Raw genomic sequence first — 27,752 nt, forward strand, 5'->3', positions numbered from 1 at the left:
CCGAACGGTGATACTCGTCAGGTCGTATTTAGATATGAATACCTATACTAGCAGACTAGCAGGTCAGCGACGAAATGGCTTGGCAGCTGGCAACTACAGTACAGCACAAGTTCCTGTTCGTACCGATCGGAAACCCCTTCAATTAAGCCAAATTTCGAAGACCCTTGGCAAAAGGTGAAGGAGCGTTTCAAGTACTATGGCGGCTCTAGTAAGGTGCGGCTTTGGTCGGGGGACGTGGATGAGTGATGAGGTCAGCTGCGTGAGGATATCTGGCCGAAGAACAATCAACATGGGCGTGGCGAGCGGTGAGCAGCCTGGCTCGAGAGGCCTTAGGGATTGTCGTGTTGGGGAAGGGGCTGCGGATCCGACCCGATCTCACCTTCCCCTCCTCCTGAATTCTGGAGATGTCTGCATCCTCATGTCTTTTAGCAATCTTGTAGCAATCTTTTCCAGCAGCTCTTGACTTGGGGTGCATGGCCGTGTTGTCATGAATAATCATGGTAGAGAGTATATCTTCAGTTCCAAGAAAGTAAGCTGTTATCATTGAATTCATACTATCGTTGCATGCTGACGGCTACTGGCTACTATGGCTACTATGGCTGAGAGATAGTAAGTTGGTGGTTTATGCCTTCTTCTTCCCACATGTCACACTCTTCTACCGGTCGCATTCTCTGTTTTGCGCTCTCAACATCTACTCCGCCACTTGCAATTGCGTCAACAAGTCCGCCTGCACGTCCTTCAAGAACTCCGTCATCTGTTCAGGGGAGTGGAAGGCCTCGTTGTACACCAGACGAAGGGTCAATTGATCCCGGAACGTCCAGACAAAGACCACGCCCTGGCGCGACAGCATTTCCACTCCGACTCCGGCATGGGTGATACTGAACCCACGCCCAGGGGTGCCATACTCGCGCTGCAGATATTGTTCCATGATGCCCATGCTGCTGATATCGATATCGCTGGGGGGCTCCTCTGGCGTGGGCAGGTTGCGAATGACCTCGACCAAGGTGGAGGCATACTCGCGGTGGCCCTGGAGATAGTCGCTACTGATCCCTTTCTGGTACTCGGCCTGGTACTTGCGGGCCATCTCCTCCCAGGTGTTGGAGGCAGGGTCCACGCGGGCCAGCCAGCCGGAGGTGAAGAGCGCGGCGGCCATGGCCGGGGTTGAGTAAGGCGGGGGCAGGTACGGGCGCAGCGACTGTTTGATGGTGCTGGTGTAGTGGCGGCCCTGGTGGCGGTGGTCGGCGATGGCGCGGCGGAAGTTGACGGCGGCGAGACTGGCATGCACCGCCGCGGTGATGCTGACCCCGCGGGCTTTGGCAGCGGCCACGGCGGCGGCGGTGATGGCGGGCGAGCAGCGCAGCTCGGCGGCCCGTGTACCCGAGGGTACCGTCGAGCCGTCCCCCAGATACGGCACCCCCATCGCCCCGGCCGCCAGCGCAAACGTCCCCACCGCTCCGTGGGCAATGGTCTTTTGCTCCTCGGTCGCCGCGAGGGGCATGTTGCCTGCTTCCTCCACGGGGGGCGCAAGCCGCTCTACCTCCGATCCCCAGGAGAAGGCCTCAAACGCGTCTTCGGGCCGCAGCTGCTGCTTCCCCTCCTCCTCGCAGTGCGAGGCCATCAGGTCCACCAGTTGACCCAAAAGAAGGAGGCCGCCCACTCCGTCCATCCGCCAGTGTGCGCTGTGCAGGAGCAGCTCGCCGGTTTGGGGGATGTAGTACAGTCGAGCGTCCGGGGCTGGGGCAATGCGACGTATTACATCGTCGGCGCACTGGGCGTCGGCCTCGACGGAGAAGGTCTCGGAGGCCCATTGGCTAAGCGCATCGGCCGAATCAGGCACCGTGTAGACGAGATTGGCGTTGGAGGCGTCGGGATGCGCAGCCAGACTTGGGTGCTGGAAGCGCAAATGCAACCAACTGTAGCGGATCAGGGGCGGGAGAAGATCCGCAGTCGCCGAATCCCCATGAGGTTGGATGGCGACGGTGTAGTTGACGGCCCAGTGTTCCCGACCCAGGGGGTGGCCAGGGTCACTGACTAACTTGATAAAAGTCTCATTGGGACCGAGGGGTCGTGTGAAGGTGTTGGGCGAGTCCTTGGCTGCAGTCCACGGCATGATTGAAGCGATGAGAGAATGTGATTGCTAGGTGATGAGGAGTGGCGACGGCTGCTGCTGCTGCTGCTGCTGCTGCTGCTGGCCATGGCAGGGAGTTGAAATAGTGCAATGGCGGGCAACAAAAACGATGAATTGGAGACTTGGAGGCTAGGATCAATTGGCTCGCTCGCAGCATCGATATCTGGCCGTATCTTGCAATGACCAACAATGGGAAGCTCCGCTGCCACGGCTAACCCCTCAATCCCAGTCTTATTCGATTCCAGCAAGTCTCCGGTCGATCCTTATAAGTTCTTAGACACCGTAAGCACTAACGCTCAGCGCTAACGGGACGGCGTACGCGCTAACAGTAAGTGAAAAGTACGTACAGTAACTTACCATGCATGACCCCGTTACAGTCACGCTAGAGCTTCACGAATTGAATGATTTGGGACTGCAAAAGTACGTACCTCGCAAGAGTCTTGAGTACTTGAATATAATGAAAGCCGCCGGCGAGTCAATCAACTGACCAATCTGCTTAAACCCCATACTCACCACCAAAAAAATTAATTTGCTCTACATAGCCCATAGCCCCCAAATATGCAGGTGGAAGGTGTCGCGTTGGTCTTTGGTGCTGGTACATACGTCCTCCTTATAGATGACTATGGATCGAAACTAACCCGAATGCACAGGAAGTGGCATTGGGCGCGCAGTCGCCCACACGCTGGTCGCGCAGGGCCTCACCACTCTCGTCTGCGCCGACATCGATCTCGCTCACGCCCAAGAAACCGCTGAGTCCAGCTACGAGGTCTTCGCGGAGCGACGACCAGCCTACGAGGCGACCGCTTACCAGGTGGACGTGCGCGATGAGGCGCAAGTGCAAGAGGTGGTCGCCAAGACGAAGGACCGGTATGGCCGCATCGATATCTGCGCAACGACCGCCGGGGTTAGCCGAACTCCTCATATCTGCTGTTCCATATGCGAAATCATGATTGACTACTAGCTAACCACATATCACTCGCGACCCAAAAAAACCAAAAGACCCCCGCTGCCAACCAGACCGCAATCGGCGACATGAGCCTAGAAGCGTATCGAAGCATGGACGAGGTGCACAATATCGGGTGCTTCCTGGTCGTCCGCGAGATGATCCGGGCCATGGCCAGCCAGAAACCGATCGAGTCGGTTACCGCCGGAAGGCGAAGAAAGCCAGCCCGGGGCTCCATCGTGATCTTAACCTCGCTGGCCTCGGAGGGGGCATTCTTGGGTGTCGGCAATTACATTGCCGCCAAACACGCGGTGAAAGGGTTGATTCAGACAGCTGGTGAGGGTTCCCTCTTTTTTAAATGTATCTCTTTCTCGTGTTGGTGCTGACACTGATTGATCTGGAACCCCAGCCCTTGAGAACGCGGGCAACGGGATCCGAATCAATGCTGTGGCGCCCTCGTACGTGTCCGGACCGATGATGGAGCAGTTTCTGGACCAGGCGCCGGCCGTCAAGGCGGCGATGCTGGGGGATCTGCCCATGCGACGGCTGGCGGACCCGGAGGAGGTGGCGGATGCGGTGGTGTTTCTGGCGTCGCCGGCGGCTAGCTATATCAATGGCCATACTTTGGTGGTGGATGGGGGGTCGTCGTTGCAGTTGTCCAACCAACCATTTTCGTGATTGCTACAGCTTTGGAAACTTCGAGTTCAAGACTCGGAGCGGTCGGGTCTTCTTAACTCCTTCCGTGGCCGGCCCCGGGTTAAGTACGGCCGCAGATTAGGCACCTCGTGACTCGATCCATGATGTTGCAGATGGGTTAGAACCTTTGCCTTTTGCGCTTTATCAGCAGCCAGCTACCAACCAGCCTTGGCCAAGATGTATGCATGCCCTACAAATAATCTGCGGTACGACAAATGCAATTTTTGACTCCGAGCGCTTGGGCAGTCTTGACGACTGCGACATCAGCCTCTTGCTGTTCGTATCATTCAAGATGATGGCCTTCCATCTAAAAAGCTCTCGTCGATGGTGCCAGAACACATTCGTTCAGAGCATGTGGAGTGCCTGTGTCGGGATGGTTGCCTAGGATAGAAAGTCCGGATGTATGGGCAATGTAATAGTTATGACTGGCTATATGAACATCCAATCGTCACCCCACTCATAGACGTATTCGATCCAACGTCGAGATGACCCTTCCGTAGCTTGACGGGCCCAGATCTTCTCAAGCACTTTCAGGGCATTCGTCACATTGTGACAGCGCCACAGTGTCCACAGACTTTCTAGCACATCAGTGATGACTGCCCTTTGAGACATGGTTTGCGCCTCGGCGCCAATGACAAAGGCAGGCCACAGGAGTCCTTTGAGATGGACATCCGCCGGATCCACGGATTTGAGATGGTGAAGGGCCGAATCCAGTGAGTTGTTGGCTCTCCCTGCGCTCTTGAGCACATCGTTTTCGAAAGGGACGGGAAGAACTTGCAGCGCGTACATCTCGACTGCCGCGTGCCACACGCAGGCAAGTTGGAATCTCGGTTTCATGTGGTGGGTTTCCGCATCCGCAACTGCCCAATGCATCGGAGAGAAGTTGTGCAGATGGGAGAAAATGTGGGCAAATAAATCCGGTGGCGTTTCGTGAGATCTTGAAGCAGCCGTATTCGCGAGGGAGATCACGTAGAGAAGAGGTGAAGGGCACCCGGTCCATGTCTGGGACTCACAGCGCTTCAAGATGTCGAAAGTAGGGGACGTCGAGAAAAGCGGCTGCCAAGGCTGTTTGGTTTTCACAAACGTCGACCCTATGATTTCCAAACTGGAACATGAAATTAGTGACCGCGGCTTGGCCAGACTAGGCTGGACTCTACCTACACGGCGTAGCTTGTGTCAAAGTATTCGGCCATTTGAGGCAAGTCGGCGGCCGGTGCTCCCTCCCTAGAGGGCGCGAGGGATAAGGTGCGTTTTGGCATCACTTGTCTCAGTCCACGAAGATGGTATCGCCAGGTATCTCGTCCCGAATCCATGAGCTCAAACCATATGGACATTATCATGGATGCAACGACACCGTCCGGATTACAGGAGTATCCCGCATATGCTTCGCTTCTCAAGAAGCTGAGAGTTCGCTGTTTGTGGTAGAGAGCATCGTGATATGCTGGGATCTGGTACGTCTGGCGCACCTGATCCACCGATTGTGATACTTGTACCTCATGCTGATTTGGCTTGTATGCCATCGTCCCTTCGTTGCATTGAGCCGATGCAATTCGGAGGGTTAGATGGAGAGCTGCCACGGACACCACCGCGTGGCACAATGCCGGACAGGAGGGAATGAATCGGATGGACTCCTTGAACAGATTTGCGCCCTCGAAATCATATAGCACCCACTCCTGACAACACTGTTGCTCAACTGACCTTCAATCAGTCCAGGACTCAATGGGCTCAGGCACTCAACTTACAATAAGCAATATAGTCTCGCATTGACGGCGACAAATCCTGCAAGCCGGGGTCATTCAGCACTCTGCTGAGTGAGAGGTGTTGCTCTCGACGTGGCAGTTTCTTGCCCGTCAATTTGCCGCGGCTTGCCACACTGTCGGTCCATCGCAGAGGCTTGCCTTTGCTGTATCCCAGACAGGGTCGCTGCGAAGATGTGCATTTGCCACAGTGCGGGAGGGCTCGGTCGCACTTGAGGCGCTGGCGACGACAAGTCCAACATGGAACATCGGCACAATCCACAGCAGCGGCATTCATACTCATTGAAATCCAGAAATCTTTGGTGGTCGAGTCGTAAGAAAAGTGAGAGTTCAGGTTCTCCAGCTAAGTTTTGCACCTACCCATAAGTTAGTTACTACTACCCACCTGGCACTGGGCATACATAACCAATTCGATCATTGGTAGCTCGCACTATTCCTAAGAAGGAAGCCAAGACGCAAGTCCCGGGTTTCCACATCGGGGGAAACAACTTACGGTCACATGGGCTACTCGGTATTGAGTCTGAAGTCTGCATAGATACTCATGTACTATCCATGATGTGACCCGGGTCATACGAGGCATTCGTAGAATAAAAGAATCCCTACTACATCACCTGCCTCGAGGATCTGCAATTCTTCTGATTCTGAGATCGACCAAAATGCCTATAACCCTTCCGGTACCACCCCCCTCATCCTTTCCAGAATCCCCATGCTCCGCTCCCCGCCATCCTCCGGGATAACAAACCAAACAGGCTTAGATTCCAAAAAGATATGCTCCCCAACCGTCTCCGGCACCTTGCCCTTAGAGTTCTTCTCATCAACCGTAACAGCCACAATGCCCACCTCGTGTGATTTCACATGGTAGACCATCGTCATGGGACTGCGGCAGTCACCACAGATCGTGCGAGTGGCATACTGGCTCAGATTGATCTCGACCAGACGGTCGCTCCTGGTCCAGTGGAAATGAGACGACTCCACGTTCGTGAATGCTGCGAAGGGAGCGCCGTGCAGGAGGCGGCACATGCGGCAGTAGCAGTATGTTAGCCCGTGTAAGGGGGCGGTTGTGGCGTAGGTGGTTCGTTGACAGTAGCAGCTTCCGGAGACGACGATGGGGTCCGGGGAGCGGTTGGTAGTGGAGGTGGAGGAGGTTGACATGGTGGACTGTGCTGCTGGATGGTGCTGTTATGGCGAGGTCAGAGGAATCAAGACAAGGCTATCGTGCGGAGTTGCGACACTATGGAGAAGTCTGCTGGGGGGACTTGCGTGATCTCTGCTGCAGTATAAGTAGACTAGTTTTTGGTTGTAGATTGGTAAGCCAAGGGGGTTATATTAAACTTCCAGATAGATAACTACCTAGTAACTACAAAGTATGACATCATCGCCCACAGGCGGATGGCATACTCATAGCACGCAGAAGGGGTTTGATCACCACGATAGCAAATGGGAGGCTGGCTGATCAGCAGAATGATATATGTGAGGTCAATCAGGCTGAATTATAGATGTAGGGTGATTATAGGAGAGTGTAAACCAATCATCAGCAAGGCCGCGATATAGAGTCAGATGACTGGTGGAACGAGTGACGCACAGGCCTGCTTCTTAATATCTTATGCTCCAATCATTCTGCTCTTGAGATCCATATCAACAGATGTCAACATTTTCTATGACCCGTTCTCCTGAAACTTGCTCGCACAGTCTCTCGTCAAAAGAAAAAAAAAAAAAAAAAAAAGGACCGAGAAAGAAAAGAAAAGGAAATGTCGTTTTACCATCTCCTGCAACAGTGAGTGAGGATCTAGCCCTTGGCAAAAGAACTCCAAGAGCCACATATATTCACATTTGCAACGCCGCCAGAAAAGGATGCATGTGCGTGACCTGCGTACAACGGGCACTCAATTGAGCCTTCCTACCTGGGATTGCACACAGGCATATGTCTTTTGCATCTTGTGGGCCTTGAGTACTATACAGGTCTTTCAATCTATCTAACCTTCGAGTCCAGATTTACTTCGTCTGGTCGTTGCAGCCCTTGGCCCTGCCAACGCTCCATCGCTATAGTGAAAAGCTTGCCCTGAACCTCCTTTCCATACATCGGATGATCTTTACCACGCCTCAACCGACTCTCTCTTGTTTCAATCAACCAGGCCTCTTCATCGTGATCGGACCTGAAGTCACTTTCGAATACATAAGCACGCGTCTCACAATTGTCCCATCCAGTACCCGGGTGGCGATATGCATCCTCCCAGTCGCCCGTAAGGTAATGCAGAAATCCACCGTGTGACACGAGAACAATCTCCGCATCGTCAGCCCCATTGGAAACCAGCTCCCGTAATTTCGCCCGCAAACACAGTCGAGCATCGCGGGCGCGAGCACGGATCGCATCGTTGCTCGGACTATAGCGAGATCCAGCCTTCTTCTGGTTCCAGCCATCATTCACCAAAGACAGGTCCACCGGCCATTTCTCTTTTTCCACGATGCGTCGGAGGATTTCTGGGTCCGAGCCAATGTCGCACGGGTCACTTGACGTTTCTTGAGCGTCAGGGAAGGCGAGAATCCTTTCGGATTGGAGGGCCGACGTCAGAGCTGGCTGGAATACCAGAGCTGCAGTTTGAAGGGTTCGGCACATCGGTGACGACAAGATAAGGGAAATTCCCGCCTGATTACGGAAGGCGCCTTCACGGAGCGATTCGCATTGATTCTCCCCAGTGGGTGACAAACGTGGGTCAGGAATGGTATAGCAACCGCTACCGACGTTATGAAAGCCTTCCCCATGGCGAACACAATGGATGACTGGTGGCATTTCCTGCTCAGTTCCAAGGTCAGTAGAGTGATAGTAGAGCTTGCAAGAAGGCAAAATTGCAAAAGCCCTTACCGTGATGCTGGGACTGGACGTTTTGTTGGAGCCAGGATCTTTGCGCTAGCAGCCGGTATAGATTCTCGCTTGGTGGACGTCAGATTTCACTCATCGTACAGGCTCAAGGGCAGACAAGCGTGATGTGTAGCGTCAGTTCCCAAGGCAGAATTCTTATCTTTGCTCATACGTGATTATATATCACTGCTACGTATTCAACTATACGCTATGTAGGCTTATAAAGCAAATTGTCGCCGTTGGAACATCGAACTACTGATTAACCAATCACAAGTCTCCTTTGCCCCTGCCTTTTTTTGAGTCTTTAGGTGGCCGCGGGAGCTAGTATCTTGGCAGCCTTGTTTGGAAGTTTCTAGTGGAGATGTCTTCCGAGAGCGGGACGTATCAGAACGATCGTTTGGCTCAACATTGGTAAGGGTTTGATCAAACTACGTAGTACTATATACAGTTGTATCAAGGAAACAGACCATGCTTTTACCTATTCCTGACACAAAAAACTCTATTCTATTTTTCTTCAACTCATTTCAAGCATGTCATCGCAGAGCTAGTGATTTATAAGCCCGTAAACATCACAATCGTTGAGGCGGTCACTTGCTGTCGGGATACTTCAAATCTCAATCGCATCCCGGATCTTTCTGGCCCTGAAGGACTTTTTCTAAGAGAGCAATACCTTGCAACCTTCAACCTACAGAGACATTGAAAGTTCACACCATGGCTGTCGAGGATATACGCGGAGCTCTGAGAACGCCGTCGCAAAACACCTCTCGGTCAAACGTACCGGAAATCCCACGGGATGAATCACCATCTGCTCGAATCGAGCGGCTTGGATGTGAACGTCCATCTGCGTTTCTCAATCCATGGACAGAGCTCTTCTGCCTTTTTGGCATAGTGATGTCCCAGTTCTTGACCGAGTTCTTCGTCTCAGGCTTCACGGTCATCTTGCCACCCCTCGCCCAAGACCTGAAGATTCCCCAGGCTTCGCAGGTATGGCCCGCGACTGCCTTCTCGCTGGTGATCTCGAGCACGTTGCTCATCTTCGGCCGTCTGGGTGATATCTGGGGAGGATACCCGCTCTTTTTCGCGGGCCTTGCATGGCTTCTTATATGGAGCGTGGTCGCAGGTTTCAGTTCTGGCGCTGTCATGTTAAACATATGTCGAGCACTTCAGGGCCTGGGAGCTGCTGCCTTTCTCCCGAATGGGGTCATGATCATAGGCTCCCTCTACCGGCCCGGGCCTCGCAAGAATCTCGTCTTCGCCATCTATGGCACCGCGGGCGTTCTAGGCTTCTTTGGTGGTATTGCCATTGCCGGGGTCGTGGGTCAATGTTTACGCTGGAGTTACTACTTCTGGATCGGCGCTGCACTGGCAGCGATCACGCTCGCCACAGCAATCTGTGCGATGCCGTACTCGACCCTGGCCAATGACTCCCGCAGGCAAGTGAAAATGGACTATGTCGGTGGCGTTGGCATCGTGTGCGGACTCGTTCTCACGATTTTCGCGATCACGCAATCCGCACATGCGCCCTCGGGATGGAAAACGCCGTATGTCCTGGCGACCTTCCTCCTGGGCATACTGTTTCTGGCCGGGACGTGGTACGTCGAACAGCATGTTGTCTCGGATCCACTCTTGCCTGCGTCCCTCTTCGCCGTGAAATCCATGACCCCTTTACTCATTGCCCTCCTCCTGCTCTACGGGACCTGGGGCATTTTCTCCGTCAATGGCTCACTGTACTTCCAAAATGTCTTGTCAGCGTCGCCCCTTCAGGTCGTCGTGTGGTACATCCCGATTGGCGTCGTGGGGCTGGTCGTCAGCGTCATTGAAGGGTACATCTTACATCTCGTCCCTGGTCATGTTCTGATGATCATCTCCGGGCTCGCCGCCGTGGGATCGCAACTCCTTCTCGCTCTCATCCCCGCGGGCGGAGGAAGCTACTGGGCATGGATCTTCCCCTCCGCCATTCTCAGCACGATTGGCATCGACCTGTCGACGATCCTGATGACAGTGTTCATTACCACCGCCGTCCCGTCTTCGCAGCAGGGACTGGCCGGGGGCGTGTTGAATTCCGTGCTGCAGCTTGGAGTCGCCTTCGTCCTCGGTTTCACCGACATCATCCAGTCCGCCGTGGTCAAGGACGGGGGATTAGAAGAAAGCTATAAAGCCACTTTCTGGTTCGGGGTCGGGGTGGCGGGTGCCAGCTTAATCATTCTGATGATCTGGGGCAGGATCCCCAAAGCGGTCAGTGAGCTGACTGCTGATGAAAAACGGGAACATGATTCTCTTTGATTATTTTACCTTTGTATTAGTTTCCCTGCCTTTTACAGCTGACTTATATGCAAATGTGATGGTTTGATAGATTTTCATTAAAAACTCCACAAATCCAACACACAAAAATAATTAATGAGTAGGAACCATTATGCACATAGATTGGACACAGACATAATCATGGGGGAAAAAAAAAAGCAAAGAATGTATGCAGTTAAGGGAGGCGCGAGATGGAATACAAAAACGCATCAGCCAGATAAGGAAAAAAGGCGGTTGCCAGTGAGTGATCGTAAGGAGTGACAGTCATGAAGGTGGAGGTGGAACAACATTCAAGCAGTTGGAGGAGTAGTCGGGGCTGCAGCAGCGGGTGTGGCCTTAGCGGGGGCATTGTTGGTGGCAGTAGTGGTGGTAGTAGCAGTCGGGGTGGCAGTAGCAGGGGTGGCAGGAGTGGACTTGGTGGCAGGAGTGGACTTGGTGGCAGGAGCAGCAGTAGTAGTGCTGCTGCTGGCCGGGAACTTCAATCCTTCATTCACTCCAACCTCCACCGTCCGAGCAATCTCTTCTCCCTTGACAGTGTACACCACCGCCAACTTCTTCTTCTTGTCCCTTTCATCCGGGAAGCATCGCACCAGGGGAAGCTTCTCCAATGATCCATAGTGTTCTCCGATTGTCTGGTAGATCGACTCGTCTTGCACTCGCTGGCCGCCCAGGAAGATGTCGTGAATCGCGATCTTCCCGAAGCTGTGGCCGTGGCTCAAGACTTTCTGCATGTCGGCAATATCCTTCTCGAGGTCCTTGATCGTCGCGTCCTTCTCTTTAGTCTTCTTCAAGAGCTCGTCGATACGGGCCTTATTGCCGCGGTCGATTTCTTCCCACCCACTCGCCATTCTCTGATTTCGCCCCTTCGCTTCCTCCAACTCTTTCGCATGCTGCCTCGCCTCCTCCACCGACTCCGCCTCTGCCTTCTGACGCGCCCCCTCGGCCTGGATCTTCGCCGCCTCGGCCTTTTCAATTTGGATCTTGGCCATATCGATCTCGGTGTTCAGCTTCGATCTCACCTTCTCCCACCTCATTCGCTCCTTCTGGAGATGGTCGATTTTGTTTTGGGATCCCAGCTGTTCGTGGAGGTGTCCCTCCTTGAGCTGATTGTATTGTTTCTGGAATTCATCCAAGACGTTCTGAGCACGATCCTTCTGCTTCGAGACACTGAAGAAGGCCTCGGTCAGCTCCCGAACCTTAGCCTGGGCTAGTCTGGCTTGTTCCTGCCAGTCGGCTCTCTCACGCCCTTCCGCAAACCGCAGCTCAATTGCCTGGACCTTCTCATTATAGGATTTCTTGTACTGCTCGAACAGTTCATGGTTGGTAAGATTGAGCGCTTGACCCCATTCGATTGCCTCCTGCGTGAAGTGGCAAGCTAACTCTGCGCGTTGTTCCGCCTTGGAAAGCTTCTCCTTCAGGGTCGCCTTCTCGCGCTGCTCTTGCGCGTAATCCGCCTCGAGCTTCATGAACTGCTCTCGGATGGCTCGGTGTCTGCTTTCCGCATCCTGCTTCTCCAGCTCGGCGCGAGTCCAGGCGATTTCAGCCGCAGTGCGTTGCTCCTCCGCGTGCTCTCGAGTAGAAATAGCCTCTTCGAGCTGCTTCTTGGCCACGTCCAAAGTGTCATTAGCGGCACTTGCCGCCTCCACAGCATCGCGCATTTGATCCTCCAGCTCGCGGGATCTGGTTTTGAGGCCCTCCTTATCCTCCAATGCCTCCTTCACCTTCGTCCTGGCGTGGGTGAGCTGGGCCCTGAGCTCGTGGATTGTAGCTTCCAGACCCCTGATGAATTCCGCCTTGGCCTCGTGCTTGTGTTCCAGTTCCGCGACCCTCTTTCTTAAGGTCGAACAAGTGTCTTGCTCGCGCGTCAGTTGCTGACGCGTCTTGAGCTCGTCGAGCGCTGCGGTATTTCTGGCCTTGATAGCATCGGAGAGTTTCACTCGCAAGGAATCGACCTGGCTCACCAGCCGCTCCACCTCGGCGTCGAGCCGCGCAACAGCTGCATCCCGGATATTGAGGAGTCCCTCCGCTTTGTCGGACTCCAGCACCGCATCATCCCGCTCCTTGACCAGCTTGATCAGCTGCTCGCGGGCGTGGGTCAACGCGTGGCGCACGGTCTCGATTTCTGCCTTAAGTTGCTGATGGAGTGCGTGCGCCGCCTTGCTGTCGGCTTTGGCGAGTGCCTCGGCCCGCTGCGCCAGACTCAACTCGTCGGACAGCTTGGCGATGGTCACCATGAGGCCCTCCGAGTCGGCCTGGGCCTTCCGAAGGTGCTTGGTCATACTGGTCCGGAGTTTAATGTAACTCTCATCGGAGGTGTGCTTCGTTCGCTTGAGCCCGAGGATATCTTGCATATATTCGGCATCCTGCACATGCTCTGTCTCAACATGATGAACCTCCAGCTTGTGAAGCTGGTGGCTGTTGACAATGTTGGCCTTATGAAGCTGGCCTGCGATCCACTCAATGGCAGACGCATCATTCAGCATTGCCGGGTTGTAGTCCAATACCCTCAGCACATCTGAACTTCCCTCCTCAGTGGGGAAAAAGCAGATTGGTTTGGCGACGGCCAAATCGTCGCTGAAACCATCTGCCTTGCCGTTGGAATGGCCGTTGGCGGGCGCCTTGACGGCGCCATTGCCATTGAGTTTGGTCAGGGCTGTGGTCAAGCTGTCAACGCCCTTGGCTGACTTGGTGGCCCCGCTAAGCCCCTTGGTGATAGGAAGAGGAGTAATGGGGACCTCAGGTTCATTCAAAATAGCGGGGGCCATAGCGTCGATGAGAATGAGCTCGAAAAAAACGACTTCAAAGAGATTTGTGTCGTGTAAGGAAAGGAAGGGATAAAGATTGTGGTCGAAAGATCAAAAAAAGCACAAGACTTGGTGAATTGCAGAAGGATGGTGTAATAGTGTGGTGAAGATATGAAATGTTCGCTGCTGAGTCTACTGGCTTCTGGTTGGATTCGTTGGGCCCTTTATACATTTTGAAGTGATTACGGTTTCGCTGATGTGAATGAACAGAGTCATATTCTTTCTTTTCAGCTGAGCACATCCATCGTTGCTCTGGTCTGAGCATTCTTGCTCAGCTGTGATCTTCCAGCTGGTGGAAGCTGAGGCACGGAGTGGATGCAGGAACTTGGGGTGGCGGGATTAGGGCTCGTCGGCTGGAATTACCCCATGGTTTGTTGTATACGGGCCGGGCCTCGTTGCCCGTGCCTCCACCCTCGGCATACTTCAGTTCCTCACCTGTCGCCCATCGCTTGTTCTTACCGCGTTATTAATGCTTCGCCCACTGTCCTCTTCAGCTTCCGCCCAATCCCGCCTTCTTTTCGGAGGGGCCGCGCAAGTTGACTCAAGCCGAGCGGCAACAGACGTCCGTCCAATCGGTGTCATGTTCAAGCAGCCCATGTGGCAGCCATGGGTTCTGCGTGCGCCAGTCCATTCAGCTGGCATCAGAATGAACGCGTCAGCCAGAATTCCCGTGCGAAAGAATCCCCGACGTGAGAGACTGACAGTCCCATCTACCTCACCCTACTAGTCCCCATCACATCGAGATGGGCATATTATTTTGGAATCCCTTACCCTCAGCTTGAGTCATCAGGACTAAGTTTTCCAATCAAGCCAATGGCGTCGCAAAATATGTTGACGACGCCTTGGTCTTGCGGCGTGATGTGTCGGATAGCTGTGGTGGTCTCGCTCGAACCATCACCAAGCGGGAGCTGAAAAGGAGACATGCAATTCTAAGCGCGGTGGCCCTCACCAGCTTTTGCATTTACCCCACCAGAAACTAAACATTCTGTAGCCAGTGGATTCGGCTTTTGTGTTCGAAATGTGTGTGCGGGCTATGAAAGACTGATGGGTATAACAAGGTCGCCGTTGCGGTTCAGAAGCCCCAGTCGTGAGAGCAAGCCCGTCCAGAAAATCTCCTACATTTTCAAGTGACATTCTGATCCTCCGACCTCCGGCCGGGAAACAATCAGCTCTAATGTTACCATGTGATGGATCCACATGGTACTTGGGCCTTCTGTGCGTCTGGTGAATCTAAGAAAAGCAATACTAGCAACTCTAGCGCGCCCGCGTCCAGGTCCCGATTGCTCTGTTGTTCAGATGCATGACAAGTTCTGGATGAGGTGTGGCTAGCCTGTCGCCTAATGGAACTAGGAGTTTCTTCTAAGTGTGCCCCTGTGAAAACAAGTCGCGCCAGACGGACACGAGCTGTCATCACTGTCTAAGCATAGTGGAAGGACCTCAATGGCTTGCTTCTCTTACGGTATTGTTATGCGATTCGTCACATTCAGCAAGCGAAAAAGCCACAATCACCTTGATTACTTCTTGAGACTCCTAGTTCTCTCAAGTCACGCAAGGCTAAAGTGTTTCTTGCGCCTCGAGGTGATAGGGGTGGTAAATGAGGGTCTCTCATTCTTCTTGTCTGGGTGACTGGCTCCACACCTAGTTGTGATCGTACTCTCATCAATTGACTACCGATGAGAAAGGTTGTCAGGGGCTGTTTGGTAGTCTTTTCCCAGGGACATACTACCAGCTAACCCTTTGGAATTGTTTCAAGTTTTGTATCTTCTCCCTTTTTCTCTTCCTCTTCCTATTGTTTCTTCTTCTCCTCCTCGTGATGCCGACCGTCGAAGAGAGTCGAGGAGAGAAAATGCTGCGTCGATGGATTCTCCGCGAGAGACATAATGCCGATCTCCCAGTGTTGGGTAATTCTTATGTCAAACCTGCCCCCATCCTTTCACCACGACGTCTAACCGGAAACCTCCTTATATGCTGCCCTAGAATCCCTGGAAAATTCGCAAGGTTGAACTTCGATATGGATCTTCCGGCCATGCTATTCGTTCGCAGAAAATATGCAGTAGCGAATTACACCCCGGATTTTGTCATTGCGCGCACTGAAATCAACTCTTCAGACGACTGACCCCCTAGTCATCGGGTCCATGCACAAAAGTCGAGAGTAAGTGACTGTACCGTGACGAAGCTGATGCAATGACCCGGGCTTCAAGGCCTCCGGTTACTGTTCTGAATTCTTCGCTCATACCGCTGTGTATCGGACAATATACCCCAAACCCATACTCTGGAAGATCCCATCCCTTAAAATGCCTTCCGTCTCTCAGTAGATGGGTAGGCGAGAAGTGGTTCATCTGGAATCAACTGACAATCACCTGGCCTGCTAGTAAGACGGGCACGGTACTAAAAGTTACCATTGATCTCAGTGGTGGGCTTGATATCGATGGTTTGTCTTTCCTAAAGCTTTCGGGGTACGATCTTTGCCGCACTGGAGCGATGAGTATACTGTGGAGACCTTTTCTCCCCGTCTTTCTTTCAGGTCTAGTATATCTGTCGGAGATGCCTGCCGCAGATACCGACCTCCCTTTCCACACTTGTCGCCTTGGATACCTATTCATCCATCCCGCACATCCAGTCATGGATCATTGTTCTCAAGAGTTTCCAGCTTTCGTACATCGCCTCGCCGCGTGAAAATAACAAGTCGGCTAAAACGGTCAATCAGATAAGAACTGGTCTTGATTCTGTTCACCTCTATTACTCGTACAACCCGGCACGGCAACCTTCACTCAGCCTTGTCTTGGCACAATCCCTGTGCAAGCGCTAACTGAGGCGGTGCATGCTAACTTAGCCCCCGCATCTTATAAGATGTGCGTGTTTATGACCTGCCCCAACAACTCTCCTTCCATACAAAAGCGCAATTCAGAAATGCGATCACGATGTTCTCAAACCTCATCCACAAGTCAAAGACCTTTACCCCCTTAGTTCAGGAGACAGCTACCTTGGAAAGCGACCACACACAAGATGGAGAGAACTACCACGCTTACCCCTGGCGTCAAGCCTGGACTCCGACCATCCTTCGCTCGGCGACATTGGTCGCGTTTGCACTTCTCTTCGCCGCGATGATCGTGGTCATCGAGGTCTTGTCTTCTGTCTCAGCCCGGAATCAAGGTCTCAGCACCAGCGAAAGCAAATATCATTACCTCTGGACGTATGGTCCGACAGCCGGTAGGTGCTCTGGCAGTTTTCATGTGCACCGAGTGGGAGGGCCATTGCTGATAGAGGGCTGTGGGAATAGCCCTGACAATCGTAGCCGCACTATGGGGCCAGGTCGAGTATCGCACCAAGCAACTCATGCCCTGGTGGGCGATGGCACACTCCGGCCCCCAACCTGCCTCGCGATCCCTCCTGCTGGATTATGTCTCGGAGTGGAACGTGATCGCACTTTTTCGCTCGATGCGTCACGGCGATTGGGCGGTGGTACTGGCGATCTTAGGCACCTTGCTGATCAAACTTCTCACGGTCGCCTCGACTGGTTTGTTCATGCTGCAGACTGTATGGATGGAGCACGCGGCTGCTGAGCTTCGCCATCTAGCCCGCTTTGCAGGGCTGGGGTACAATGGGAGTCTAGTGGATGGGAGTGCTGCGACTGTCGTGGCTGGAGCCCGCTGGCAGGAGTTGCCCTACCCTGTCGGCACGACCGAGGAACATGCCTTTCAGCCTTTCACGGCGAGTAGCAGTGGCAATAACTTCGGTACGGTGATACTATGGACCAACCGAAAGCAAGCAACGCCCTAACTTCTATAGGTACCAGTAACGATGGGATAATCTCCGGAACGGTGGATGTTTTCTCGGCGGATTTGAACTGCCATGTTGCAACCGTCGCCAACTGGACTGAGGGCTGCACTTCGTCCGGGTGCGAGCAGACTCGACTGAGCATCACCCTCAGTACCAGTACCTCGTCCTGCGCGGGTGGGTATCGTTTCTCCAGCTTCCAGAGAAGCTACTCCTCCGCTGGGGGCTATTATGCAGACGTGTTTTCGGTTAGCTGTGTTGATGCAGAGGATGATCCTCGCGTGGTTGTTGCTGCAGCGCACTGGACCGCCAACAAGACCGAAATCCACGGCTTGGTCTGCAGCCCGTTGTACTCCATTGCACCACGCTCTGTCTCGCTACGCCAGACTAACCACAGTGTGGTCAGTATTGACCCACCCCCAAATTCGAACCACACCACCCAAAGAGTCCTTGCAGACGTGTCGCCAGCAGATTTAGGGGTGGGATTTGTGTCCTCGTTGACCGCCGCAGCCGATATCCTTGACACGCTGGGCTATGTCGATACCTCGACCAAAGGCTGGAAGACTGCGGAATACAACCTGTCAGAACCGAATAGTACTTACCCCAGTGCATTCGCGATTATCGCGAATCTGACCGCGCCGCACCCCATGCGCGATTTGCTCAATACCTCGCTCTTGGAGAGTGTAGCCCGACCCATGTTTGCGGCAATAGCGGCCCAGGTGGCAAGACAGTATCTCCTCTCCCCGTCGGACACGTCCTTCGAGGGTACGTATTCGGCGTATGTCAACCGACTGCTCTTGAAAGAGCTTTCTGTGCGACTGATGGAGGGAACACTGGCTGTTTTGATTGTCGTCGCTGGAGCGTTGTGCTTCTTGCGACCGGTTCGCTGTACGCCTCGAGATCCAGGCACTATCTCCGGGCTGGCGAGCATTCTAGCGCGGAGCCCTGCCATGGAGGAGCGACTGCTGCGGGGTAAAAATGGGACGGAAATTGCGGAGGAGTTGAATGGTCGTCGCTACCACACCCAAATCACCAACGAACACAATTGTCTGAGCTTTACTATCGCGACTGACCAGACAGCTAGTGAGATTATGCGGACTCGAATCACCTCCGGGCCTATGAAATGGTGGGAGCCGATATCCGTCTCCATCTCCTGGCGGGTGACTACAGTCGCGCTGCCTCTGCTTGTCATCGCTGGGCTAGAAACAACGTACCAGATCTCGTCTCGACACAGCGGGCTGGGCACTGTGTCTGGGGAATACCTTCGGTATACTTGGGTGTACCTCCCCGCGATAATCATGCTGGTAGTGCGCATCTTTTTCGACTCGATTCACTTCTCGGCTCTCGTGCTGCAGCCTTACCTGGACCTGCGACGCGGGGGGGTCATTGCACCACGAAGCATCATGGAGAATCACCTGTCCAGCCCGACGCTCGTCTCGTTCGTCAAGGCCACCCTACGACGACAAGGTGCCGTAGGGGCTACTGCAGTCGCCGTGCTACTCGCGCCGATTCTCACCGTGGCCGTCAGCGGACTATACCTCACCCAGGAGATCGCGCACTTCCAGGCTGTCTCCATCGCCCGTGTCGACAGCTTCAACACCACCATCGACCCACATTATTCTACCTCCAGCAATGCAGGCGTGGGGCTGGCAGGAGCCCTGGTCGTTGCGGCTAATCTCTCTTATCCTGCTTGGACTTACGAGGAACTGGTGCTGCCGACTCTCAGTGAGGCGTCTCTCACCAGCAAGCAGGGTCCTGTACAGTACCGCTCCGCCAACGGAAGCGTGGACCGTTCTTCTGTGCTGCAGATGACGCTCCCCAGTCTCCGGGCCCGTCTCGAATGCCAGATCCTCGCCGAGGACACAGTCTACAGGGTTGAGGAGCCCAGCGCGCTCCTTTCCGCCTGGAACCTCTATCTGAACCTGGATCCCAACTGCAGCCAGAATGTGTCGTCCAGCTTCGCAGTTAGCACTGACTATCCGACCATGAACAACACCTCATTCGGCTCGTTGCAGTACATGAACCCGAGCGTGGCGATGGGCCATTGTCCGACCTTGATGGGGTGGTACGGTGTCTTGACGGCGAACTCCACCAAGGGGTTGCAAGGGTTCACCTGCGATCCCTACGTTGACCAGGTTGATGCCGGCGTGACATTTACCCTTCCAGGTCTACAGACCACCGGGGCGACCGCGAACGAATCGTCCCGCCGACTCTTCAGTGCCGAGTTTTCGTCGGACCTGCTGTTTCCCAATTATCTTCCGCAGGCGACCAACAACGAGAGTCAGGCATTTGACGAGTTTTTCTCGGCCATGATCCACGATCAGAAGACCCTCACGGTGGAGGATATCACGGGCGCCCCCGACGATCTCTCGCGCTATCCAGCCGTGATCAACGCAACTCAGCACCTTTACCGCGTCCTCATGGCGCAAGGGCTGAACGGCAATTCGCGGATCTTCTCCGCCAATGCAACAACGCAACGATATTCAGGAACGCTTATCCGGCCTAATCGAGTCCGGCTCATTCAGAACGGACCGTCAACGAGGATTCTCGAGGGTTGTCTGGCTGCGATGGCGCTCTCAGTCCTGGTTGCGTGTTACTTCTTGCAGACCAAGGAGGTCATCCCTGTGAATCCGTGCAGTATTGCGGGAGCAGCCTCGCTGCTGGCGGGGTCCGATCTGGTCAGGTCGGATGTGCTACCGGCGGGGTCGGAGTGGTGCGGTGATCGGGAATTGTTGAGACGGGGGGTCTTTGCCGGATGGGTGTTTGGATTGGGGTGGTGGGATGGAGGGCGGTTCGGTGTGGATATTGGGAGGGCAGAGTGAAGATTTTGATGCCCTACCAGGTATGCAGCCGCTCTTGCCTCTACAATCGCCCACTGCATCCCCAGCAACAATACCACCAAGGATGATTGTCCACCACCTCCGCCCTGGAGCATCCCGATCTCACGTTCGGAACTGATAACAACACCATGATATACAAAAAGACAAGCAACCATCCGAGTCAATTTTTGGATCATCCAAATCTCACAACCACTGGCAATATCTTCGCCTACCACATGACACTGGTATCACGTCGCTAGCCCCCTTTTTCGTGCTCGCTAGGTTGCGTGGTACTGTTTCCATGCCCAAGATCTTCATGGTTGTTCGAACCCGTCGATAGTCGCTGTCCGATACTCAATCACGCCCACCAAGTGCCACCGTATCCAGCTATTCTGGGATCCATGCAACCATCCGTACATGTTCTTCCCAAGAGATGCCAAATGACCGCACTACCGCCTTCACTGATCCTCATCCACTATTACGTGGCTGGTCGCAAGGCTGTTCTGATAATTCGAGGCTCGTACTCATTGATGGTTTGCGAGGATGGTTGTGCACCGAGTCTGGGCTGCTGTCATGTCAAAGCTCTCCGAGATAATACCTCGAGGGTATCGATCATAGGGTAAATTGAATTTCTACCAAATATTGTTTGGAAGAACATTGTTCGGAGGGCAAAATAACATCTCCTAACCCTGCTACTACCGAAGTTTTGCTCCGAGAAAGCGAGCATGCATCATCCCCTTCGGCCCCCCAACAGGAACAACACCATTTCCCGCGTCTCACTTCCTCTTCTTCCTCGAACCAAACGTCCTCTTCTTCAATCCCACCCAATTATCCCCCTCAAGGTACAACCCATGCTCCTCGACCAACCTGGCAAACTGCTCGTCCCTCCCCAGCACCTTCAGGTCAATCTGCAGCAACCGGGCGATGATGGGCGCGAGGTCATGCGCGGCGCAGACCCGGAGCTCATCCCCCCCACTACTCATCGGCCGCTTCTTGCGGTGGAGGCGCTCGAGCTTCTCCCGGAGTTTCTCCCCGACCACCTGCTCCACCGTCCGGCCGTGCACGCCGCTCGCGCTGGTGCGCTTGATCAGCTGGGCCTCGTCCCAGGTGAAGTAGGGCTTCCCGATGTAGTACGGGTCGGCCACTTTGCCCAGCCGCTTCTGCGATGCGGGGTGGTTGAAATTGCTCAGGTCGTGCAGGAGGACGTGGATGCGGTACCAGAGGGTTGGGGAGGTGGTGTCCCCGTGCTTTAGGTCTGATAAGGTGGGAGGAGGGGGGAGAAGGGACTGGGATTGGGATGAGGGAGAGGAGGGGCCAGGCACCTCCGTGTCAAGGGAGGTACTAGCCATGATGGTGGGCTGCTGGGTGAGAGATCGAGATGCTCCGTTTCAGGGCATTGAGGTTGGATAGCATTGTTTTGGTTCTGCAGGGGACTGTGAGGGGGTTGGGATCGTGGAGAGGAGTCCGGCGCGGAGGTCTGTTCCGAGCATCTGTTTTCATGGTGACGCATGTTGGTTCCGTTGGCATCTTAGGACTGGGCTCTGGGTTGGATGCTGGGGGTTTGCTGCAGGGATATCTGCCGGGTGACCATTCTGTCCTGGTTGCAGGATGAAGCTCTTCGGCTGTTATCCATTCATGGAGAACGTAGGTCGTAAGGATTACCATTTGGGGCGTTGTGGGAACGCGTTGTGGGAACGCGTTGTGGGAACCCTGGACCTGTTATCCGTGGTGTTAAAGGCGTACTGTGCAGGCAGTATAGAATCCTAGTGGTTTGTGTTTCGTCAACCGCCCGAGCAGCATGAGGTTAAACTCGGTCGGTAGCGATTAACAGATCGAGATAGTATAGCAGGTCGATCAAGAAGATATCTTGGTGACTAGAGCGATGCGTCTCAGATCTCCAAGGTGTGCTTTGCCAGGGACACTTGGAACTCGTGGCTGGCTTGAGTGGCTATGGCTGTGCTATCACATTACTCGGACTCAATAGTCGGCTGTTCTTCAGTCCCCCGGGCCCTTCGCTTGGTTTTCCCATTCGTTCAACCCATGTTAGGCCTTCTTTTCCACCTGCGAAGTCTTTTGTTCTATCGCTTCCAGGTCTAGGCTCTGCTAAGTCATCCTCCAAGCCAAGGCTTCGTGTCGGAACCCAATTACTCCGTCGGGGAGTAGGAGGGTAAAGGAGAACAATATCGTGTAAGTGACAACTGAGATGTAGAGATGTATCCTTTTCATGTCCAGATCTATCCATCGACAGAAAAACTCTTTACGACGGTCTTTGTGGTCCATAGAAATGTTTGCTTGAGCTTAGGCCGGCGATCAATAGCGGGATGCAGGCGGTGGCATTAGGGCTCAGCTCGAGGCCGATCGGCGGGTTCCAGACAAAGAGCTCGTGCCAACATCCTGGTTCCTGCATGCGTCTACAGCCTGACCAGGGGGGTTTCAGGTCAATCCTTGTCGAGATGCGGACTGTTCATTCGGCCAGGCGAGCGCCCGGCAAGCGACCATTGACAGCCACTTCACATAGACTACAAGCCATCGCCGTATTGTGGTTCATACCGGGGAGAGAGCAAGGATGCAGGGTTTGATGCTCGAGTACTCCGGAATGCGAATACTAAACCTATCTTTTATGCGTTCACTCGCCACTCACTTGCAATCCCTTGCAGGAACTTCTCGCCAAATGTACCTAACCTCTATTCGAGCATCTACGCCTGCTAGGATAGACGCTTATCGGTCTGAGCCTAGATAAGAATTGTCCGATCGATAAGTGCCCGTCAGCGCATAAATCTAGAACATGAGTTGGTTTTCCCGCCTCGCTCACTAACGGTCAGCTTTGCGCCGATCACCGTGATGGATCAACATATTCGATCGGAGTGATTCTTTGTTGACGGGCAATAGTTTCTCGCTAGTTGCAGCTGCTCAGCTGAAGTTTACCTTTGTCGATTACTAGTCCAAAATCCGAATACCTTCAAAATTGCCCTCTATGGCCAGGACCCCGGTATATATATCACGCCCGCAACCCTCCCGGGACTGTCTCATTACCCTTCATCATCCAGGATCAAGCAGGTCAACCATTCCTTTCCTCCAATTTCTTCTGTCCTTTCTCTTCTCCTCAACTTGTCGACCCGTCATTCTCTTGCCCTTGTCGACTACACGTTAGACACTCTCTCAACAATGAAGGCCTCTTTCTTGACGGCCCTCGTCCTGGCCGCCTGCACGGTGGCCAGCCCCGTGGGCCAGCCTTATGCTCGCGACGGTGAATGTACCTGCCAGCCCAATGGCGGTCATGGCTCTGGCTCTGGCTCTGGCTCTGAGCCCCTGCAGCCTGTCCCCGAGTCCGAGTCTCCTGCTCCTTCAGCGTCCCTCTCTCCCGGTGGCTCTCCATCCGGTGTTCCTTCTTTCCCCGGCAATCCAGCGCCTGCTTCCTCTCAGCCTGTCACTCTTCCAGGCTTCCGGCCAGCTCCCTCCGCTACTGTGCCGTTGGCAGCATCGTCTCCGAATGCTGAACCTTCTGGACAGCCTTCGGGTCTTCCTGGATCCACGGGCTCTTCTGATCCGTCTGGTCCTTCTGGTCCTTCTGGCCCCTCGAACCCCTCTGGTCCAGCCGGTCCTGGAAGCTCCCCCGGCGTGTCCGGCGGTTCTCAACCATCTGCAACCGTTCCCTCCGGACCTGGCTCCTCGACCCCCGGCTCGACCCCGTCGGGATCTTCGTCGTGTGAGAGCGGCCACTGCCACGGCACAGGCCATCTGATTCAGGATCTGGGTCCTCAGGCCGATCGCCTGTTGAGGGTCGTCGGCAGCGGCACGGAGGAACTGCTCATCCAGCTGAGCGACCCAGTTGCTGACCTGTTGGCCGGACTCGGCTTGGTGGGTCTATCTCAGCCCGTGGGAAGCCTTCTCCGAAGCGCCTCCAGCATCGGTGAGCTGGTGTCGGACTTGGGTCAGCCTGTGGACAACCTTTGCATCGTGACGGGCAAGGGTCTTGGTTTCTTGTTGATCGAATTGGACCACCCCGTGGCTGATCTTCTTCGCGGACTTGGCCTTGACGCGCTCGCTCAGCCGGTGGGAAATGTGCTGAGTGATATCGGCAGCAGCCTCAAGCGTCGGACTGATGTCTCGAAGCCGGCGGGTCTGCTCGAGGAGCTGGCCCCCGTGGTGGATTGCATCCTTCAAATCACCGGCGAAGACCTCAAGCCACTGCTGATCCGTCTGGGCAACCCCGTGGCGCAGCTCCTGGTCAACCTGGGCTTGAACGAGGCTGGGCGCAGCGTGGGCCAAGTGATCCGGTCGGCTGCCTCGGTGGGCGACCTGATTGCCAACCTGGGACCGGTTGTGGATTGCCTGCTCACGGTGGTGGGTGAGGACGGTGGTCTCCTGCTGATCAAGCTGGATCCCGATGTTGCCGCCTTGGTGTCTGGCCTGGGGTTGCCGGCTATCGGAGTGCCCGTGGGTACCATTGTCGGGGAGCTGGGAAATGCTTTGTAGGGTGTGGTGGAGAGAGAGCATCTCTGGAAAAGAAGGGCGATCACTTATGTCACTTCCCCACATTCACTTTTTTGTATCCTACTACGGAGTGCGTACTAGGTACTCCACACTCTGACCGATGTACCGATATACAGATAATACTAATAATTAATGTCACGAGAGAGTTAGCTACATAGCGTCAGCCATTAGTAATCCCAGGATAATCTCATCCCCGGGAGTAAGACTGAATCGCCCCACGGGGCACAGTTACCGATCTGTGGGGAAATCATGAAATCATGAACCTCTGCGCCAAAGCCTGGGGGAAGACCAAACCAGTCACCGGCGAGGGAAGCAGCAGCATTAGAATTCGCCTCTCCGGGCTGGTCGGAAGGCAAGAGGCGCCAGTCGAGCCCCCCCCCCCCCCCCCCGTTGGATGGAATGTGGGAAATCGTGGGGAGGAAAAGCATCACGGGTAAGATTTACTCCGCTTTCGCCAGTCCGATTGCCGGCTGCCATCCCATATTTAATGTCCTGTATATCCTCTTCCACTTGGATTTTTTGAAATACTGTTTTACTCTTCTAAGAACCATCTCCTCTCCTCTTCTCTCTTCTCTTCTTTACTACTGTTAGCATTCTCCTCTCCTCTCCTCTCACACAATGGCGCAGTCCCCGCAAGATCTGAAGGTGGCCATTTTGGGCGCAGGTATGGGTGGTCTCACCTGCGCTCTGGCTTTGGCCCGGGAGGGTTTCAAGAATATCGATGTCTATGAGACGGCGCATGACCTGGGCTTTGTTGGAGCCGGTATCCAACTTGCCCCCAACATGGCCCGCGTCCTCGACCGTTTGGATGTGTGGAAGCAGATTGAGGCCGAGGCTGTCAACATTGTTGAGACCAGCGTCCGGGGTATGTTTTTATTTTCTTTTTCTTTTTCTTTTTTGACTAAGGAATGAGTGACTGACCCATCATCGTGCAGTTGGAGCGACGGATGCGGAATTGGCGCACGTACCGCTGGAATACATTGCGGATACGTATGGCTACCCGCACATGGTTGGACATCGTTCCTCCCTCGCCAACGGCCTCTACCAGGGCTGTCTTCGCCACCCCGACGCCATTCGCTTCCACTTTGCGACCACCGCCCAAGATGTCACCTTCGGCTCCAAACCGTCCTTCAAGGCCGTTCCCCGCAACACCACCCAGGAGCCCTACCGCGTCGAAGCCGACGTCCTCCTCGGCGCCGACGGCATCAAGTCCAACACGCGGGTTGCCATGCTCGACCTGCTCGGCATCCAGGCCGGCGTCAAGGACACCAACCAGGCCGCGTACCGGATCATGATCCACAAGGACCAGGTCAAGGACGACCCGGAGCTGCTGGCCCTGATCAGCGGCAACAAGGTCACGCGCTGGATCGGCGAGAAGCGCCACATCATCGCCTACCCGGTCTCCAACAACACCATCTACAACCTCTCGACCACCCAGCCCGACATCAACTTCGCCGCGGCCACCAACGCCACCTACACCACCCGCGGCGACAAGTCCGTCATGCTGCAGGTCTTCGGCGACTTCTGCCCCATGGTCCAGCGCATGCTCGGCTACGTCCCCGAGGGCGAGGTCTGCGAGTGGAAGCTGCGCGTCCACGAGCCGCTGCCCACCTGGGTGCACGAGTCGGTCGCCCTCGTCGGCGACTCCTGCCACCCGACCCTCCCCCACTTGGCCCAGGGCGCCGCCCAGGCGATCGAGGACGGCGCCGTCATCGGCAAGGTCCTGGCCCAGCTGCCCGACACCACCCCGGCCTCGATCCACAAGGCCCTCAAGGTCTACGAGAAGATCCGCAAGAACCGCGCCTACGCCCTCGTCGAGCTGGCCGCCGCCTCCGGCCGCGCCCTGCACCTAGGCGACGGCGCCGCCAAGGAGGAGCGCGACAAGCAGTTCGCCGCCCTCCGCGAGGGCAAGGGCCCCGTCCCCGACAAGTGGGCCGACGCCGACGTCCAGCGCGAGATCTATGGGGTCGATGTCACCCAGGAAGCCACGGAGCGCTTCGATGAGCTGTTCTTCGCGGCGTAAGCTTCTCCCGTTTCTTCTTCCCTCCTCCTGTTGTTTGTGTTTCTGGCCCGGCTGCCAAGTTTTCCCCCCTTTGCATGTTTTGTACATTTTTTTCCGGTTCCTGTATATAGAGCTGATGGGGAATTTTTCTTTTTCTTGATAAAAAAGATCAGGTCGTGAAGCCAAACTGGTCTGAAGCCCGTTTTTGTTTGTTGTTCTGGTGGAAAGCGATATTAGCATTGTCTGATACATCCAATGATGAATTATGATCCTCTTTTCTTTCGCCTTTGTCTGCTAGTTGGTGTCGTATGTCGTATGTGCTCTCGTAGAACAGTGGGGAAGCTATAAAAGGGATCTGCTATTGACCCCGTGTTTTCCCCCGCCAGTTCCTAGATAATGTCTCAATTACACGGAGTGTAGTTGGGGACTAATGTCTTGGTGAGGGAATCCGATTTGTATGGCTAGAATGCCTGCTGTGAGACCTTGTAATGCTTGTTGGCACTGTATCGTATGGTCAGTCGTTGTCCAGGATGGGAGTGGTGTCAGCTCAGTAGTTGTTTGTATTCGGTTTGTTCTCCATCTTCGTCTTCTTCCCGTCCACCTCTCCTCTTTCACTCTCCTCCTCTACCCCAGACAACCCGACTCACGCCTCGTTCATCTTCGTCAAAGACCTTGCTGCATTTCTGAGGACTAAATTCACGTTCGGTTTCGCAATAATCATAGTCTCGATGGTCAATCGAGTCTCGCTGCTATGTTCCACCGTGTGTGGTTGTGTAGCCTCTGCGCCGCACCACACCGCCACAACATCCGCCACATCATCCGAACCGCGGTAAGTGTACAGGACTCAACTCTCTAAAACATATATCTACACGCAGAGGCTAATGATACTTGAATAGGTTAGTCACCCCGAGGCCTCTTTCACCCTTGTGACAATAGCCATGCGGCTACAACCGCCTGCACCACTCTTGCACAACTGGACTCGGGAACGTACTCGTACTTTCCGAGAAAAGATTCTCGCTGACGAACACCCCGATTAGGCTTGTATAGTACCATACTGAGTGGTGGATCCAGGCGTTTAAGTCGGACTAAGAACCAAATAGGCAGGAGTCTCTCCAACACCCACTGCCACTGCCACCGCTACACTGAGCGAGTCACTAGCGAGGTTTATCCGCCG

The 27,752-nt window shown here is 54.5% G+C and overlaps 12 protein-coding genes across 12 annotated transcripts; 5 read left to right on the plus strand and 7 right to left on the minus strand.

The window, feature by feature from the left end:
• Positions 1–519: 519 nt before the first annotated feature.
• BO66DRAFT_396138 (uncharacterized protein) lies at positions 520–2,344 on the minus strand. The gene has a single exon (XM_025648396.1). The coding sequence runs from the start codon at positions 2,108–2,110 to the stop codon at positions 692–694; it is 1,419 nt and encodes a 472-aa protein (XP_025498297.1). The 5' UTR covers positions 2,111–2,344; the 3' UTR covers positions 520–691.
• A 274-nt stretch (positions 2,345–2,618) lies between these two features.
• On the plus strand, positions 2,619–4,217 carry BO66DRAFT_396139 (SDR family NAD(P)-dependent oxidoreductase). Its single transcript, XM_025648397.1, has 4 exons — positions 2,619–2,723; positions 2,779–3,032; positions 3,128–3,407; positions 3,481–4,217. The coding sequence occupies exons 1-4, from the start codon at positions 2,687–2,689 to the stop codon at positions 3,747–3,749; spliced, it is 840 nt and encodes a 279-aa protein (XP_025498298.1). The 5' UTR covers positions 2,619–2,686; the 3' UTR covers positions 3,750–4,217.
• Positions 4,197–5,801, minus strand: BO66DRAFT_336154 (Zn(II)2Cys6 transcription factor; the record flags this gene model as incomplete). The annotated part of the gene is made up of 3 exons (XM_025644272.1): positions 4,197–4,872; positions 4,929–5,460; positions 5,510–5,801. 3 exons carry the CDS (start codon positions 5,799–5,801, stop codon positions 4,197–4,199), a joined length of 1,500 nt encoding a protein of 499 aa, XP_025498299.1.
• Positions 5,802–6,169: 368 nt separating this feature from the next.
• Positions 6,170–6,899, minus strand: BO66DRAFT_396142 (GFA family protein). Its single transcript, XM_025648398.1, has one exon. The coding sequence runs from the start codon at positions 6,674–6,676 to the stop codon at positions 6,185–6,187; it is 492 nt and encodes a 163-aa protein (XP_025498300.1). The 5' UTR covers positions 6,677–6,899; the 3' UTR covers positions 6,170–6,184.
• Positions 6,900–7,486: 587 nt separating this feature from the next.
• Positions 7,487–8,148, minus strand: BO66DRAFT_475752 (uncharacterized protein). The gene has a single exon (XM_025653274.1). The coding sequence runs from the start codon at positions 8,136–8,138 to the stop codon at positions 7,494–7,496; it is 645 nt and encodes a 214-aa protein (XP_025498301.1). The 5' UTR covers positions 8,139–8,148; the 3' UTR covers positions 7,487–7,493.
• Positions 8,149–9,092: 944 nt separating this feature from the next.
• BO66DRAFT_385388 (MFS general substrate transporter) lies at positions 9,093–10,664 on the plus strand (the record flags this gene model as incomplete). The annotated part of the gene is made up of 1 exon (XM_025646138.1): positions 9,093–10,664. One exon carries the CDS (start codon positions 9,093–9,095, stop codon positions 10,662–10,664), a length of 1,572 nt encoding a protein of 523 aa, XP_025498302.1.
• Positions 10,665–10,954: 290 nt separating this feature from the next.
• On the minus strand, positions 10,955–13,739 carry BO66DRAFT_464187 (uncharacterized protein). The gene has a single exon (XM_025652456.1). The coding sequence runs from the start codon at positions 13,445–13,447 to the stop codon at positions 10,973–10,975; it is 2,475 nt and encodes an 824-aa protein (XP_025498303.1). The 5' UTR covers positions 13,448–13,739; the 3' UTR covers positions 10,955–10,972.
• A 2,624-nt stretch (positions 13,740–16,363) lies between these two features.
• On the plus strand, positions 16,364–20,381 carry BO66DRAFT_464195 (DUF3433 domain-containing protein). The gene is made up of 3 exons (XM_025652457.1): positions 16,364–16,696; positions 16,767–17,207; positions 17,276–20,381. The coding sequence occupies exons 1-3, from the start codon at positions 16,408–16,410 to the stop codon at positions 20,083–20,085; spliced, it is 3,540 nt and encodes a 1,179-aa protein (XP_025498304.1). The 5' UTR covers positions 16,364–16,407; the 3' UTR covers positions 20,086–20,381.
• Positions 20,382–20,858: 477 nt separating this feature from the next.
• On the minus strand, positions 20,859–21,362 carry BO66DRAFT_309351 (uncharacterized protein; the record flags this gene model as incomplete). Its single annotated transcript, XM_025643268.1, has 1 exon — positions 20,859–21,362. A coding segment is annotated over one exon (504 nt), but the record flags the coding sequence as incomplete, so codon positions are not given.
• A 32-nt stretch (positions 21,363–21,394) lies between these two features.
• BO66DRAFT_396144 (uncharacterized protein) lies at positions 21,395–22,052 on the minus strand. The gene has a single exon (XM_025648399.1). It carries the CDS (start codon positions 21,745–21,747, stop codon positions 21,424–21,426), a length of 324 nt encoding a protein of 107 aa, XP_025498306.1. The 5' UTR covers positions 21,748–22,052; the 3' UTR covers positions 21,395–21,423.
• Positions 22,053–23,125: 1,073 nt separating this feature from the next.
• BO66DRAFT_396145 (uncharacterized protein) lies at positions 23,126–24,710 on the plus strand. The gene has a single exon (XM_025648400.1). The coding sequence runs from the start codon at positions 23,248–23,250 to the stop codon at positions 24,556–24,558; it is 1,311 nt and encodes a 436-aa protein (XP_025498307.1). The 5' UTR covers positions 23,126–23,247; the 3' UTR covers positions 24,559–24,710.
• Positions 24,711–25,121: 411 nt separating this feature from the next.
• Positions 25,122–26,839, plus strand: BO66DRAFT_385402 (putative monooxygenase). The gene is made up of 2 exons (XM_025646139.1): positions 25,122–25,441; positions 25,512–26,839. Exons 1-2 carry the CDS (start codon positions 25,195–25,197, stop codon positions 26,597–26,599), a joined length of 1,335 nt encoding a protein of 444 aa, XP_025498308.1. The 5' UTR covers positions 25,122–25,194; the 3' UTR covers positions 26,600–26,839.
• The last annotated feature ends 913 nt before the right edge of the window (positions 26,840–27,752 follow it).

Source organism: Aspergillus aculeatinus, assembly GCF_003184765.1.
Source record: "Aspergillus aculeatinus CBS 121060 unplaced genomic scaffold BO66scaffold_79, whole genome shotgun sequence".
In the NCBI taxonomy this organism is placed as follows: Eukaryota; Fungi; Ascomycota; class Eurotiomycetes; order Eurotiales; family Aspergillaceae; genus Aspergillus; species Aspergillus aculeatinus.

Coding starts and splice junctions, on each gene's coding strand:
- BO66DRAFT_396138 (XM_025648396.1), bottom strand. CDS start 2,110: ATGCCGTGGACTGCAGCCAAGGACTCGCCCAACACCTTCACACGACCC.
- BO66DRAFT_396139 (XM_025648397.1), top strand. CDS start 2,687: ATGCAGGTGGAAGGTGTCGCGTTGGTCTTTGGTGCTG. Junction 2,724..2,778: donor CGCGTTGGTCTTTGGTGCTG/GTACATACGTCC, acceptor CCGAATGCACAG/GAAGTGGCATTGGGCGCGCA. Junction 3,033..3,127: donor TCTGCGCAACGACCGCCGGG/GTTAGCCGAACT, acceptor AAAAACCAAAAG/ACCCCCGCTGCCAACCAGAC.
- BO66DRAFT_396142 (XM_025648398.1), bottom strand. CDS start 6,676: ATGTCAACCTCCTCCACCTCCACTACCAACCGCTCCCCGGACCCCATC.
- BO66DRAFT_475752 (XM_025653274.1), bottom strand. CDS start 8,138: ATGTGCCGAACCCTTCAAACTGCAGCTCTGGTATTCCAGCCAGCTCTG.
- BO66DRAFT_464187 (XM_025652456.1), bottom strand. CDS start 13,447: ATGGCCCCCGCTATTTTGAATGAACCTGAGGTCCCCATTACTCCTCTT.
- BO66DRAFT_464195 (XM_025652457.1), top strand. CDS start 16,408: ATGTTCTCAAACCTCATCCACAAGTCAAAGACCTTTACCCCCTTAGTT. Junction 16,697..16,766: donor GACGTATGGTCCGACAGCCG/GTAGGTGCTCTG, acceptor CTGTGGGAATAG/CCCTGACAATCGTAGCCGCA. Junction 17,208..17,275: donor GCCTTTCACGGCGAGTAGCA/GTGGCAATAACT, acceptor TAACTTCTATAG/GTACCAGTAACGATGGGATA.
- BO66DRAFT_396144 (XM_025648399.1), bottom strand. CDS start 21,747: ATGGTAATCCTTACGACCTACGTTCTCCATGAATGGATAACAGCCGAA.
- BO66DRAFT_396145 (XM_025648400.1), top strand. CDS start 23,248: ATGAAGGCCTCTTTCTTGACGGCCCTCGTCCTGGCCGCCTGCACGGTG.
- BO66DRAFT_385402 (XM_025646139.1), top strand. CDS start 25,195: ATGGCGCAGTCCCCGCAAGATCTGAAGGTGGCCATTTTGGGCGCAGGT. Junction 25,442..25,511: donor TGTTGAGACCAGCGTCCGGG/GTATGTTTTTAT, acceptor ATCATCGTGCAG/TTGGAGCGACGGATGCGGAA.